The sequence below is a fragment of the Vombatus ursinus genome, unplaced genomic scaffold (assembly GCF_900497805.2).
Source record: "Vombatus ursinus unplaced genomic scaffold, bare-nosed wombat genome assembly UNPS02012147.1, whole genome shotgun sequence".
Lineage (NCBI taxonomy): Eukaryota > Metazoa > Chordata > Mammalia > Diprotodontia > Vombatidae > Vombatus > Vombatus ursinus.
Window position 1 is genome coordinate 1973890 of NW_020951925.1, and position 15060 is coordinate 1988949.

General features: G+C 49.3%; 1 protein-coding gene across 10 annotated transcripts in view; it reads left to right on the forward strand.

Moving 5' to 3' along the window:
* PCNT (pericentrin) overlaps positions 1–15060 on the forward strand; it is a 120235-nt gene that overhangs the window by 63345 nt on the left and 41830 nt on the right. For 9 of the 10 annotated variants that reach the window (XM_027857438.1, XM_027857444.1, XM_027857442.1 and 6 more), the window contains 10 exons: positions 733–971; positions 1589–1751; positions 1888–2100; positions 5768–5997; positions 6707–6832; positions 6939–6959; positions 8850–9056; positions 11475–11648; positions 12096–12248; positions 13948–14016. In XM_027857438.1, the coding sequence (XP_027713239.1) occupies positions 733–971; positions 1589–1751; positions 1888–2100; positions 5768–5997; positions 6707–6832; positions 6939–6959; positions 8850–9056; positions 11475–11648; positions 12096–12248; positions 13948–14016 (1595 nt within the window). The remainder of the gene's footprint in view (positions 1–732; positions 972–1588; positions 1752–1887; positions 2101–5767; positions 5998–6706; positions 6833–6938; positions 6960–8849; positions 9057–11474; positions 11649–12095; positions 12249–13947; positions 14017–15060) is intronic. The other variant, XM_027857441.1, reaches the window with a different exon arrangement.

Genomic DNA, 15060 nt, shown 5'->3' on the forward strand with positions numbered 1-15060 from the left:
CTTCCTTCCTTCCTTCCTTCCTCTCTTTCTCTCTGTCTCTCTTTCTCTCCATCTCTCTGTCTATGTCTCTGTCCTCTCTCTTTCTCTCTCTCTCTGTCCTGTCTTTCTGTGTCTCCTTCTCTTTCTGTCTCTGTTTCTGTGTGTCCGTCTCTACCTGTCTGTCTCTGGATTCAGCCCAAAGGCCCCCTCCTTTTGTGGGCTGCCATATCACACTCAGCTCCTAGGAGTTTGCAGCTCACCTATCCTAGTTCCATCTTATCTTGGGGACGTGGCTCTGTCCTCACAGCAGATTTGGCTTCTGCCATCCCACACCCCCGCTCCTGTCAGAAAATTGGTCTGTAGGGCTCTCGCTCCCAACGTTGTTTCAAGGATCCAATGAAATAATGAGTTAAAGAGCATTTATTAGGGGCGTGTTTGCTGCGCTGCTCAGCTCAGCTGTTGGGATAATGAGAAAGGTAAAACCCCAGTGCCTGGACTCAAAGAGTTCCCACTTTAAGGCCAATAACCAGGTGCATCCAGGAGGTGTGTGGTATAAAGGAAGGAGGCCCGCCCCATCCTTAGGATGGTGATTTCATTCCCTTGCCAGTCACATTTCGTCCCTCTGACCTGACCACGAAGCTCTTGCCCTGGGGCCCCCATCTCCCTCGCAGTCATCCTTCAAACCCTGGGGCCCCCTTGGTGTGAACACAGCCTGTGGCCCCTGCCTTTATCCTCTGGCACCTTGCATTGCAGGTCAGCTGCCTGGGGACGCGTCCCCTCAAGCTTCCATCGCCCCCCTGGAGTTCGATCAGACCTTGCCTGAGTGTGATGAGATGTCACTTGCTGCGACTGACATAAGTAGTCATGTCCGAGAGAGCTTCTTTCTGAGTCCAGGAGTCACAGTGGAGTGTGAGCAGATCAGGAGAATCTATCAGAGTCTTGGGGCAGCTGTGGACAACCTCCTGGAGATGATGCTGGCCTCCAGTAAACAAGTAAGGTTCCAGGCGTCACTGCTGTCATTCAGGAGTCCAGCGGGCAGGGAGGGCTCGGCAGCCGTCACCACCGAGGCCTGTGGTGCTGCCCGCTGAGCCCCTCTAGGAGCCAGAAGAGCATGGGAAGGCGGCTGGACTGGAATGGGACCAGGGCTGACTTCCTGATTTCTCCGTTGTCAAGCATAAGCAAAGCAGCCCGTCTTCTCTCTTTTCCTTTTTGAAATATGTCTTTATTCCTTTAATTGAATATTTCCCAATTACATGTTACCAAAACAAAACAAAACAAACCTTTACCATTCATTTCTTAACATTTTGAGTTTCAAATTCCCTCCCTCTCTCCTGCCCCTCTTCCCTCCCTGAGAAGGTAAGCAATTTGACGGTGATTATACAGATAGTGTTACGCGGAACACATTTCCACATTCGCCATGTTGCAAAAGAAAAGGCAGGGTCCTTCCAATTGTGCCCAGGGTGCTCATGGGAACGCAGGGTCTTTTGGAGCCAGCTGCAGTAGTTTTCAGCATCCTGGCAAATGGTGCAGTGGGAGAGGCTTGGCGTCTGGACCCTGGCTGGGCGCAAGGTCGGACCACGGTCCTCTGACTCTAAGTGTTTCCTAATAGCTGGAGGAGACCCGTGAACTTCATGCTCGCTTTGAAAAAGAGTTTCACCGTAAAAATGAGGAGACTGCCCAGGCGGTAAGACAGCACCAGGAGCTGATGGACTGTTTAAACCAGGAAAGTGCGGCCAAGAATCAGCTGGCACTGGAGCTCCACAAAGCTGAGGGTGAGCCCGCCTCCCTCCGTGGGACCCCGAGCCCACGTGCGCTGCCGCCCTGCTGGTCAGCGCTGGGCCACCGAGAGGCCTGCAGGCTGCTGCCCAGGCCCACCCTCGGTCACTTTATTCTCCTCTGACCTGGCAGGTCTCGCCGAAGGGTACAGAGTCGAGAAGGCCGCCCTGGAGGAGGCCCTCATGCAGAAGGAGAAGTCCGAGCATCAGCTGGCTGTGGAGCTGGAGAACCTGAAGGGCCAGTTGCAGGCGCTGACCCGAGAACAAGCCCGGCTGAAGGAGGAGCAGAGCCTGTTGTTGAGGCAGAAGGAGAGGCTGATTGTGGAGGCCGAGGAGAAGGCCGCTGGTAGGAAGGGGCGGGGGAGTCCGCGCATTGGGAGGCTTTTGGGGCAGAACGAGCTCGGGGTGTGCTCAGGTGTTTAACAAATAAGAGTCAGGAGGTGCCTGTGGTCAGATTAATGTGGAAAATGCAGAGCACTTGGGAGCTGCCTGGGTCTTATCCTTCTGCTTCCTGTGGGTTTGAGTCCAAATAGGTTTTTCTGATTCCCAGAGGGGTTTTTTTCCTCTCACCTACAGAACAAATCTCTTCAGAGTGATTATTCCAGGTGGACAGGTCCCTAGCGTCTGATGCGTCCACTTGTTGAAGGCACCTTTAATCCCTTTGTGGCATTTGCTTTAGGAAACTCCTTCATAAATCCCTTTATTGACCGTTTCCATCTTGGCCTTGAGGGGTGGAATTGCTGGGTATTCAGACCACAGCCAAGAAACGGGCAGCGGGGTCTCCTGACTCTTGTTGGGACCCCTCGTGGCATGTGGGAGCCCTCGTCATTCCTTCTGCTGCCCACAGAGAACAAGCTGTCTGCGTGCCCTGGGGGGCCGGGTTCCTATCTTGCCAAGATACGTGGCTACATTCCGTAAACGCTCTTCTTGCCGAGTGCCTCTGAGGGGGTCCTGCCCAGGCAAGGACATGTGCGGAAAAGGGCGACACGTTGTCTGCCCTCAGAGGGGGCAAAGGATAGACGGGGAGTTCGTGGAAAAGAGAACACTCTTCTGCACCCACCTCATGAAAGCATTCCAGATATTTCCTAATCCAAGAAATCCATATGGTGACCAAAGCAGAACTCATCCAGGGTCAGCCCCAAGGGTACTGAGGGTTGGAGGAGGGGAGCAGTGAGAGGGATGCTCAGTGTGCTCCCTACCTCCCACCTCCATCCCCCAGGATCCTGGCCCCAGGTCCTTGGCTGCCACTAACCAGGCCCCTCCCCCTCCCTGAAAGGACTGGGCCAGCCCCTCAGTGGGCAAGCACTTTGGGAGAGGGGAGACTTTTGGTCTGGATTTTGTATGAACTCTGACCCAGCCTATTTGCCCTCAGTATTTCTGGGTGATTGTTGTAGTCGCTGGCAAGGGGCGAAGATGATTTCTGCCCCTTGCCCCTTACCCCTTTCTGTTCACCTTTGAGGGTCTTATTTTTTTTTTTTATGGTCAGTAGCAGATATATCTGTGAAAGTGTTTCCAGCCATGGTCTAAGTAAGGTTCGCCTCCTCCCACCTGCTCAGCCCAGCTCCATTTAGGACAAGGCATTGGCCACCTTGTTGTACCAGGCTCTGCGAGACCCCTCCCTCCAGGCAGGCCTCTTCTAGGACAAAGAGGAGTAAAAACAAAGTAGAGACCAAATCCCTTGCAGAAGGACAAAGGCCTTGTGGAGGCCTCACCCAGCCTCTCGCTGCCCATGGGTCCTGGCCTCCCCAGGCCTGGATCTTCTCTCTGTAAATCTGTGTACATTTTCATCTTAGGCATTCCTGTTGGGACTGTAGCCCCAGAGGGTTCAGGTTTGTATGACTTTGTGTGGCCCGCGTGCTCCTCAGGCTTGGCCCCAAGTGTGGGAATGAAGGAGTGAGTGAGTGAGTCACCAAGGAGGAAAAGGACTTCCTACCCTGGCTTGGCTCCGGAAGTAGGAGTGACTTCCTGCCATGGAGCTGTTTACTTTACAAAAACCTCTGCCTGTCTTTGTCAAGTGGGTGCTGGGAAAGGGCTGGAAGCGGGCGTCGCTGCTCACAATGACCTTGCCCTGTGCGGTGGCCAGTGAGCCAGAGCCTGGCCAAGTGCCTGCAGGGGCAGCTGTTGGGTGACCTTGACGGGAGGGCCAAGGAGTCTCAATGTGTGTTTGCTTGGAGTGGAGACGTGCAGGCTGGGGAGAGCTCGGATTCAGGGGGCAAACTCCCCATGGCAAGGTTGGAAAGCTTTAGCGTGTCTGCATTCATTTCGTCATTTGTACTGCTCTTGTCTTAAGTTGTGCTGGGAGGTGTTTTTGACTCTTAACACCAAGTCCTTTTCCTCTCTTTTTTTATCTTGAAAGATGGTGTGTGTGTATGTGTGTGTGTGCGCTCGCGCGCGTGCATGTGCACGTATATGTGTGGCATTACATGTAAAACGCAACAAGTGACCCTCGTTAACCAAAAGCCAGGCTGGTTCTGGGGGCTGGGCCTGGCATTGGTGCCACATGAGGAGGAGAATTGGACGAGGCAGCCTGTCTGATGTCGTCTAGCATTACTGGGAAAAAATCGACAATAACTGCATGTGTGAGGCTCCTTGGCGAAGTTTATTCCTGAGGGGTAGAACTAGAGAAAGAGCAGACTCCTACAGAAGTCGATGTTCTTAATCCCCGAATGACCTGCAACATTTGGAAGTCGTAATTCCTGAGCTTTTTGTAGTGCTTTGAGCTTGACGGAGAGCTTGCCACTCACCTAGCAGTCATCCTTGGAGGCTTCCACAACAGTGGCCCTTTCTTTGGTGGCTGGAAAGGGCCATGTTGGGGGTGGGTCCTCATGGGCATGGCCGTGCAGCCTGGCTTTGGGTGGGCGCCTGCGATTTGTTGTCTGTTGGCATTATTTGTCCCTACACGAGACACTAGAGACAGCACAGAAGGTGGATGAATGCCCCTTAGCATCCAACATGATGTCAGAAACACCTGAGCGTCTGAAGAAGTAGCCTTGGGAGTCTCGGCTGTGGGCTGTGACTGAAGGAGTTTAGACAGAAGCCTACTGAAAGCATTAGGCTCTTTACATCTTGGACAGTAAGGGCTTGTTGTTGCTGTTTTTTGTTTTGTTTTAAAAATCAACCATAGCCCGGATCCTAAGGGGCCACATGATGGCGCTGAGGGGTGAAGAGGATCTTGAGGATTATTTGGACCAACCATTCCTTCTTCTGCCCCGGCAACATTTTACGAATGTGGAAACTGAAACCCAGAGAGTGTAAATGACTTCTTCAAGGTCACACCTGTAACCGGGTCAGAGGCAGAGCTTGAGACCAGGCCTCTAGACCTCAGACTAGATCTCTTTCCAGATTCAGATTTTGTGGTTTACAAGCCCAAAAGCCTGACCCGAACCGTCGTGCAGATTCAGGGCTCGTTGAATGTCTGTTGTCTGAGGAAGGAGAAGGGGGATAAGCTTTTGAATCTGCAACCTATCCCAGAACTTTGCGGGGGAAAGGGTCTTATTGGAGAAGTTTATTTGCTCTCTAGGAAGCCATACAAGTCCATCTCCTCAAAAAGCCATTGGGGCTCAGAAGAAGGGCCCTCACCTTCCCCTGAAGGTCTTCTCCTTTGCCCTCTGCCCCCCATGTCTCCCTTTATAAGAGGAGTGGGCCAAGGCCTCAGAGAACCCAGGAACCAGCATAGTCAGAAAAGCCTGGTTTGTCCTCTGGCCTCTTCCCACAAGACCCTGATTTGGTAGCTTTTTTCCTTTCTACATGCTTTCTAGTTCTCCAAAATTGCTTTTGTTTTGAGGTGTGTTTGAGTGAGTTGTATTCAGGAGAGTTCGGTCAAATATTTGGTGATCCTAATTGGTGACATTGCTTTGTGTGTGGTTTTGCATTCGGCTCTGCCAGTGACAGATCTCTGTGTGTGTGCGTGTACACGCACACGCACATTGCTACTATAGGACAATGTACTTTGTTTTCTCACTTTGGGTTTCTTTCAGATAAGTTAGCTTGATTTGTTTCTTTTTTCTCATCAGTTTTACTTATGGAAGTAGAACACTTGATGAAGGAACAATCAGAAACTAAACAGCAGTCTGAGAAAGACTGTTCAACCCTGCGTTCTCAGATGAGAACTTTGGAACTCGAGCTGGAAGACCAGCTGGTGCGCAATCAGGAGCTTGCCCAGCAAGCGGCCGAAATCCAGGACCTCAAACAGCAGATTGTCTCTTTGGACAAACACTTACGGAATCAGCGGCAGTTCATGGATGTAAGCGCTTTGTGCATTGAAAGTGTTGGCCCCAACGCGACCCATTCTGGCTCCCACCATCTCACAGGAACAGCCTGTTGGGATCACCCAGTCAGCTCCCTGGGCCTCAGTGTCTCTGGTGGCCAGCGAGGCCAGAAATAAGGAGTTGTTTCCGGCCTGGGCAGCCCTTGAAGGGGCTCCTGTGTCCTCGTCTCTTACCGAATCAGGGTTCAGGGGAAGGTCCGACGCACAGGCCGAGTGTCCCCAAGCTGCCTTTCGGCCAGGGCCTCCAGATCAGTTGGGGGAGGAGCTGAAGTGAAGGGCGGTCAGAGAGGCCCTGTGAGCTAGCTCAGTGGGGTGTTGGTCATGCAGCATGGCCAGCGCCCCCAAAAAGAAAAGATTAGCCAATCACAATAGCATTATAAGCGAGGGGAAACGGCCACTTTTATGAGGACAGTTGTTTTTTCTTTAAAAAAAAAAATCCTTCCAGCGCTGTCATTTACACCCAACTCCTAGTTGTCCCAGTTCTTATTAAGGCACTTTGTTGGCCAGTGCCCTCTCAGGATTCACAAGATGTGGTATGGGCAGAGGCTAAGTGGGCATTTTAAAGAAATGAAGTCAGACCTTTAAGCCCGTTTTAGGTCCAGTTTCTCCACATAGACATAGGGTTGGTAAAGTCTGCCCTTGGAGGACGAGGGACTGACACGCAGACTCTCCCATCTGGTAACAGGAGCAGGCCATCGAGAGAGAGCATGAACGGGATGAATTTCAGCAAGAAATCAGGAAGCTCGAGGGGCAGCTGAAGCAGCAGCTGCCAGCCAAGAGCCCGCTTTGGGCAGAGCACCAGGACAGCGAGGTGAGGGCGACCAGAGGGCGCGTGGGCACATGTGGGGCCTCCCAGTGCCCTCGGGCTCCTGGAATGATCTCTCTTTTTTTTCTTTCCACAACCACGAACATGGCAGAGCTTTGAGTTGACCGCTCAGGTACGGACAGTAACACAGGCTCATAGTTCCCCATTCCCTTGGCTCAGTCAGATCCGCTATTGGCCCATTAACTCTCCTTCCCTGACCCGCTTGTTTCCTGGTTTGCTTTTCTGCTTCTGTTTAGGCTTGATGTGTGCAGTGCTCATTCCTTTCTCCCTAGGCCTGCTGCTGTCACCTTCTTTGGCTGATGTCCTCATGCTCAGCGCTTTTCTCTCCAGTGAAATGCATCCTTTTCACTCTACTCAAACCCTGTGTGGGCAATACCATGCCTACAACACCAGCTGCTCCCTACCGGGCATGAAGTGATGGCGCCAGCCTTCTCTCTTGTTAATGACGTGGTGTTGGCAGAGTTGTCCTGATCAAAGACGGGGGATTTCCTCCAAATGAGAACTTGAGGAAATAGAGTGATAGGAAGACTTCTGTCAGGGTTGTCAGGGGGAACTAGGAATTCTTTGGATTACTGATGGAAGGTTATTGAGGTCAAGGAAACTTTCTCGTATTGTTTTTGCCCTTGAATTCCACATTTTTGCATGACCGTGGGGTTGGCCTTGTATGGGATGAGGCAAGTGTCAGTTGACTGTCTCTCCTATGTTATAAATCTCTTTTTCCCCCCAAAATCTCTTAAGATTGTTTTTAGGATCCTGGCTTAATTGAAGCACTATAGAGAAAGAAATCACTTACTTAGACAGCTGCTTGATTGACAGAGACCTGCCATTAGCATGCCTTGGGGAGAATCCCATGTTGGAAGGCTCAGCTTAGTCTTTACTGTCTTGCTGCTGCATTTCATACTCAAACCCCACTCTCTGTCTTTGTCAAAGACAGGCATCCTTGACCTTTCTTGTCTCCTTGAGCCCATTTGACCTCCCGGGGAAGTCTCTGTGCCTAAAGTAAGCTACAAAAGGTTCACCAAGGAAATCTGTTCTGTTGAAAGGCAGCTGGGGCTCGTTTACGGGTCCCAGTCCATGGATCCCAAGTGAAGAACTCTTGATTCAAAGAGAGGCACACACATAGCTCTTGGGAGAAGCAAAGAGGAGCCTTGAGCTCTCTGGTTCTTCCAAGTTTTCCGCATGTCTCTGATCAATCCACTCTGCCTGGCAGTCAGAGTTTTATCTCATCCTCTGGAGAGCGTGAATTGGGCTTGGCTGGACTTTCTCACCTAATTAAAGTGAAGGAACACCGAATCGATTTGTTTTAAAATTTTAAAATTTATTTATTTATTTTTAGTTTTTGACATTCACTTCCATAAGCTTTTGAGTTTTCAATTTTCTCCTCCTCCCTCCCCCTCTCCCTTCCGAAGACAGCATGCAATCTGATGTAGGCTATACATGTACATTCCTATTAAACCTATTTTCACATTAGTCATGTTGTAAAGAAGAATTAGAACCAATAGAAGGACCCACAAGAAAAAAAGAAACAAAACACAACAGAAGAGAAAAAAATAACAAATAGTCTGCTTCCATCTGCATTCCAACTCCATAGTTCTTTTTCTGGATGTGGATAGCATTTTCCATTGTGAGCCTTCTGGAGTTGTCTCAGATCCTTGCATTGCTGAGAAGAGCCAAGTTTATGGAAGTTAGTCATTGCACAATGTGGCTGTTACTAAGAACACTGAATTTAAAGTCAGGATATCTGTACTCAAAGCCTGCCTCTGTGACCTTTACCGGTCAGCCTCAGTTTCCTCATGAGTGAAATAAAGAGGCTGATCCCTCCAAGCTTTAATATCTCCAAAGGAAGTTCTGGGGTTGTAGAGTATCCTGTCTTCTTAGGATAACTCCATCTGACCGTAAAAGAGACACTTTTCTTAAGGCAGCAGCAATTATTTATTTATAAACATTGAAGTGTACATTTCCACTTCTGCAACTTTAAAAAAAATATCTTTTGCTTTTTCAGGTTGAATCTCTACAAAGAAAATTAAGAGAAAAAATAGATGAATTAAATGAATTGGTTATAAAAAAGGAGCTGGCAGAAAGACAGCTAACGGCTCAAAAAGATGAAATCAGAAACCTGGAGGACACAAATTCAGAAATCAGAAGAAAAGTTAGCTGGCTTGAAGAAGAATTGGAGAAGCAGAAGAAAATTGGAAAAGAGTTGGAACAAGTAAATCTGTCTTTTTTATTGGGAGGAATGGGATTATGGCACCTTTGGTCAGTGATGAGCATTGACACCTTCAATGATGTTCATTGAATGGCTCTCTTAGAATGTCTTGCGTTTCCTGGTGCAGGATGGGCTGTGATTGGTAGGTACTGGGCCCTTACGATAGCCTTTAGAGCCCCTTTTTTCCCTGCTGTTATAAGGACCAGAGGAGATAATGTCTGTTCACCTGGGAGAGGAAAGCGCCCTGGCCATCTCCTCTCGCTTCTGTTTCTGTAGTGCTCTAAGGTTGGCCAAGGGCTTATTCTTAGGCTAATGTCAGCTGTTGTGCTCCAGTTTTGGTTCATAGAGAAACATTTCCACCGTGGTGGCATTTGCCCATTATATGACCTCAAGAAGGCTGGGACATTATTTTAGTCATTCTGAAGACTTAAAGAATTGGAGGTGGATGCATGTTGTCATTTAGAGCTGCATTGACTGGCGACATTTAGTGTCTGCAGATTTTTTCTGTCATCTGGCTTCTGTTAAAAATGGAGTTCCTTTTCCTTTTACTAGTGGAGTACTTTGACCTTCTGAGTTTATGGCAATGACATACTGGAGCTCACTTCGGAAATGTGTCTTCAGCAGCGTCATTTGTTGTCATTCCTACCTCCAGGTTAATCAATGCTGACATTTTATTTGGGTTGGGTTTCCTAACTAAAGCTTTTCCTCTTAGACATGCATTTGGTTAGAGTCTTAGACATTCCTCTGAGCCTTTCATGGCATGATGTGGGTGTATATGTACACTCAAGAGATGGAATTATATAGGCAGTCATTGGGTGGTGTGTGTGTGTGTGTGTGTACACATACGTGATGATTCTGTACTCACACGTATGCAGGTTTTTAGAATTCATCGTTTTCCAATATTGTTGACAATGAGGTTGGATGTAAAGGGTTCAATTTGGTAGATGATGGAAACCCCGTGATAAGAGTGGGAAGAATGTGTATCTCAAGACCAGGCTTGAGATATCACCCGTGTGACTGTAGGCAAGTCCCTAGCCCTCTGGGAGCCTCAATTTTCTCATCTGTAAATTTTGGATGCCAGTACTTACACTGTTGGGAGACTAAAATAAAATAACCTATATATGTTTATAAACTCTAAAATGCTGTTTTTAGAATAATTTTTTTATTGATGGCCTTTGATCATGTCATCTCCCCCGAATAAATCCCAGCAGCTCCCTCTTGCCTCCAGGATGAAATGCAAATGCTCCGTTTGGATTTCAAAGCCCTTCATAATCTAATTCCACTCCTGCCTTTACAGTCTTCTTACATCTTCCTCCCTAATAAGTCCTCTTTGACCCAGTGACCCTGGCCTCCTGTCTCTTCCTCACATAAGACCCTCCATCCCTCAGCTCTGAGCATTTTCCCCGGCCATGTGTTCTCCACCTACTGACCTCCTTGGCTTCCTTCAGGTCCCACATAAAATCCCTCCTACAAGAAGTCTTCCCCAACCCCTCTTACTTCTAGGGTCTGTGTGAGTTATTTCCTATTTATCCTGTATAAAGTTTGTTTCGCATATATTTGTTTGGATATTATCTCCCCCACTGGATCACGAGCTCCTTGAGGACAGGGGCTGTTTCTTGTCTCTTTTTGTATCCTTAGTGTTTTCCACAGGCACTCAAGAAGTGGCTATGAATTGATTGTTTCTACATTGCTCAGATTTCTTCATATCCCTTCCCCTTCCCAGAAGGCCATTCCATATGACATATAAAGGAAAAAAAGAGGAAAAATAGAAGAAACAATTAGTGAGATCAATTAAAATGTCTTTTTAAAAATCTGAGAATATATACAAATGCTCCACATTGTTCATATTCTTTGACCTCTTTTCTGTTGGGGAGTTGCTTTTGGTCGTGTGTGTGCGTGCACGTGCGTGCACATACATACACATATATATTTTGGATACCAAAACCTTATCTGAGAACTTAATACAAAGATTTTTTTTCCCCATTCTACTCCTTCCCTTCTTATCCTGGATGCATTGATTCTGTTTGTGCAGAAGTTTTTCGATTTCATGTATTCCCAGTTATCTCTGTTACCATTTGTAACCACCTCAACCAATCCCTTGTTTGGTTAAAAACCCGTCCCCTTTCCTGTAGCCCTCGTCTTACTTCCTCTGTCGTTTTTATGGGCGTAGCCTTCGATATTTTGGGTCCACTTTGAATGGATCATAGGATATCCTGCCCCGTGTCTGTCGTCCGCCCCACCCCCACCGTTCTTTCCCACGTAATTTATCTTTGGGGGTTTGTCGTCTTCCATTATTGCTGATCCTCTCTCCATTGGTGGACTTGCGCTGGGTTTGATGCCACTCCTTGAGAGTCCAGATGAACCACTCGGCTGCCTCAGACCACTCGTGTGAGCCTCGACCCGCTTCCTTCCTTTTGTCAGGACAAAGAGGCCTTGCAGGAGCAGCAGATGAACAACTTGATCCAGATCTCCACACTACAGTCAAAACTGGATGAAACGAAACACGTAACACCCGCCCCGGGGAGCCCAAACGAGGAGCGTCTTAAGGAGCAGCTGGAGGCAGAGCAGGCGGCTCTCCTGACGAAAGAGAAGGAGGTGAGCACCGACGGGGGTCCGGAGGCTTCCTGCTCGCCTCGCCTGAGAACTCTGGAAAAGTCCTGATAATGGGCCCGGGGTGTTTAGGGACTTTAGAAGGAGTCCGATTTCAGAACTGCCCTCGTTTGGGTGTGCCAGAGCTTCCGTGAGGTGTGCAACACCCTAAAATACTGACAGTGTTTAGGGCAGGGTTGGGGCTGTGGGGGCTGGGCGGGGAGGATGAGAGGGGCAGGGAAGGAGAAGGGGGCGGGGGGTGGCTGGAGGGGCAGCGTTCCAATCAAAAGAGTCGCGATGACTTTTTTAAATGTCCTCTTGGTCCACAGGTCACCCGACGGTGTTTCTGTGTGTGCCCCCCAGAAACCATGAACAGAATCATGGCCCTTCTCATGGGGACTCCATCCAAGGGCTGTGTTACCCCACGAGTGCTATGCTTTGCTTGTGTCCTAGGTTCTGGGCTTGAAGGGTGAGCTGGAACAGCTTAAGCACAGTTTGACGAGTAAAAGCAATGAGATCCTGCAGCTGAACTCAGACTTAACTCTGCAGAACAGGCAGCTCAGCGCTAGCATCCGAGAGCTTTCTGTCGAGAATGCCGACTTCAAGGTGACGCGACCAGGGCCCTTTGTGCCGGGCCACAGCTTGGCCTCGCTCGTCCCTGTCCCTGTGCCCTGCTTCCGTGTTGGCCAGGCCTTCTGGGTGGGAGGAATGGGGGGCGGGGCATGCCCCAGGCCAGATCCTGGCTCTGGAATCGCTCTTCTGGGGGATTGTGAGCAGATCACTCACTTCTTAGGCACTGGCGACCTCATTGGGTTGTCCTGAGGAAGGTACGGTGTGGATTTTATGAAATTTTGTAAATGATTTCCCATAATCAGAATCGACATTGGTATTTAACGTTAAGAACACTAATCGGGTCCACTAATTTCGATATTTTGCTGTCAGCTTTTAATCGTACACAGACTTAAGTCTGTGACTTAGAGAGAATTAATCTCCTGAGACATTTTGTATTTGAAGAAATAAGTGTCTGTGTTATGTGGCCGCCCAAAAGGGGGTGATAAGAGAGACAATCTTTTGTCGAGTGCCAGCGGGTGAGTGTTGGGCAGGGGTATCGGGGCGGGCGATTGGTTAGGACAAGGTAGAGTACTCCATTCAAAAAACAACAGCATAATTAGACTTCTGAGAGAAAATTCAAAAGCGAAGGTGGTCCCTGATTTCCCTCCTCAGCCCACATTTAGGAGGACCTTTGGGTGAGTGTATGGAATGGGTCATGTCCCTTCTTGCCTGAGGTTTTCATGTATTCTCAAGGCTACGTTAAAAGGCCTTAAATTTGGGGCCTTTAAATTTTTTACTGGAAAAACAAGTGGTTGCCCTGTTCTTAAGTATCTTTGTAGAAGTGTGTTTTGTAGTCTTCTTTATTATTCTAAGTAAGAACAGTATGTTCAGTGAAATGATCTCTTTCATTGAACAAATCTGAATTAATTTCATAAAGGTGAATAATTCAAAGTGTGTGATGATTGTTTTTAAAATAGCAGGTTGGCCTGAAGCATACAATCAACACTTAATAAACATTTATTGAGCACCTACTGCTACTTAAAGCACCAGGCACTGTGCTAAGTTCTGGGGATACAAATGCAGTCCCTGCTCTCAAGGAGCTTACAGTCAGATATCCTCACGCTAGCTGGAAAGCCGCAGTAGGGTTAGGGGAGGAGCCAAAGGTGTACGCAGCGAGAGCATTGAGCAGTTGGGTGGGAGATGACGTGAGAGTCCTGTGCCTGGCCTTCAATGGTCCAGTCAGTGGCCACGGGCACCGAGGAGGTATGAGTAGCACTCCTGCCCAGTGTTGATGTGGTTTGGTTGAGACCAGTCAGAACTTCTGGAGAGAAGCTTTTCCCAACCCTTGGTTGATGATGGGTCCCAGCTAGATGTGTGGAGAGCCATCATGGCTGAGCGGCCTGTACCTCGTGGCCAAAGAGCCGGGAGGCTACCTCAGGCCCTTGTGGGCCTGTTCTCGCCAAGGTGTCTGGGCTTTGCCCTCTTCTTGGTGACCTTCTCTGGCCCTCCCGTGTCCTTCCCAGCCCCTCTTGGGTGGCGGTGCACGCAGGCTGACCTGACGAGGCGTCCTTCGAGCAGACCTGGCCCGACAGTGCGAGTCAGCATTTTGTCAGACTGCTTGGTTGTTTCTGAAGTGCTTTGGGGTTATTCGTACGTTGTTGCCAGGCCCACCTGGTGAGTCTGTTGTGTCTCAAACCTCACCGAAAGCTTGACATTTAAGGTGCTCCAACAGCTCTGTCTTTGATTTTCACAGGCATTTCTACAAAGCAAAGAAAAGGAGATTCTCTCTTTGAATGAGCAGATTAAGGGATTACAGCACGAGGTAGGGCATACAGGGAGCTCAAGGTGACTTCTGTGTTATGCTCATGTCCAGAGTCTGGAGTCTCCTGGGAAGGCCTGTGATTCTCTCCCTGAGAGCGACAGGGCTCCTGGGATTGGGGTCCACAGGCAGTGAGGCTCCAGAGATAGGTCACCATGGTTCTCTTCTCTGGCCTGAGTAAGATGCTTAGGAAGTGAGGGAAAGCACCATGGGGACGGCCAGTGGCCCTCGCTGACACTGCTGATCTGCCATGGATGGGGGGATGGCAGATGGGAGGAGGGAGGCTCTCTTACCACCCCCCCAGGTAGCTTGGGAGCTTGGACAGGAACGAACTCCCCTGCTGGCCCCCGGAGGATGTTTGCAAACTTCTGCTGAAATCCCACGTTCAGTCATTTTCTGTGCATCTCTGTCCTTCTGTCGACTTCCTCAGAGGCCCTTTAGCAGCTGCAGTTCATTTCTCCACATGGAAGGGGAGGGATTTAGCAATGTTGCCTGTCTTCATTGTGTTTTCATTTCTGCTGGTCATCCCAACCAGGGGTCATTTCACCGCAAAGGTTCTTTTAAGAGGACCTAATTAGTAGGTGGTAGGAAAGCGCAGTCGGAGCATCCATCGTCTTTTCCAGTTTTGATTCCCTCTCCTTGGGCCCCCGGGTGCCTTTTCTGTAGATATGTTTGGTTATCCTCAGCGAGGGTAAGAAACACAATCCTTGCCATGTGAGGCCAGAGTGAGCAGCTCATTTCTGTCACCCTTCCAGTGCTGCAGACCTTCAGACTCCGGCAGGCTCTTTTTTGAGGCCGGAGAGCTGGTGTGGGTGTCTCTGCTCTTGTAAGTCAGTGCTCTTCTCACCCTTCTAATGTTCTTCCCCTTCTCTTTGCTCTCAGTGTGGCCTCCCCACCGTGGGCTGCCTCCACCTGGAGGACCCCGATCTGCTCACTTCTGCCTCTGCCTCTGTCTTGGCCTTTCTCACAGCCTCTTTTTCCTTAGACCCTCATGTACTGAACAGCTCTCAGGGACTCCGTGGACTGTGTTTCACTGGGCTGTGCTCA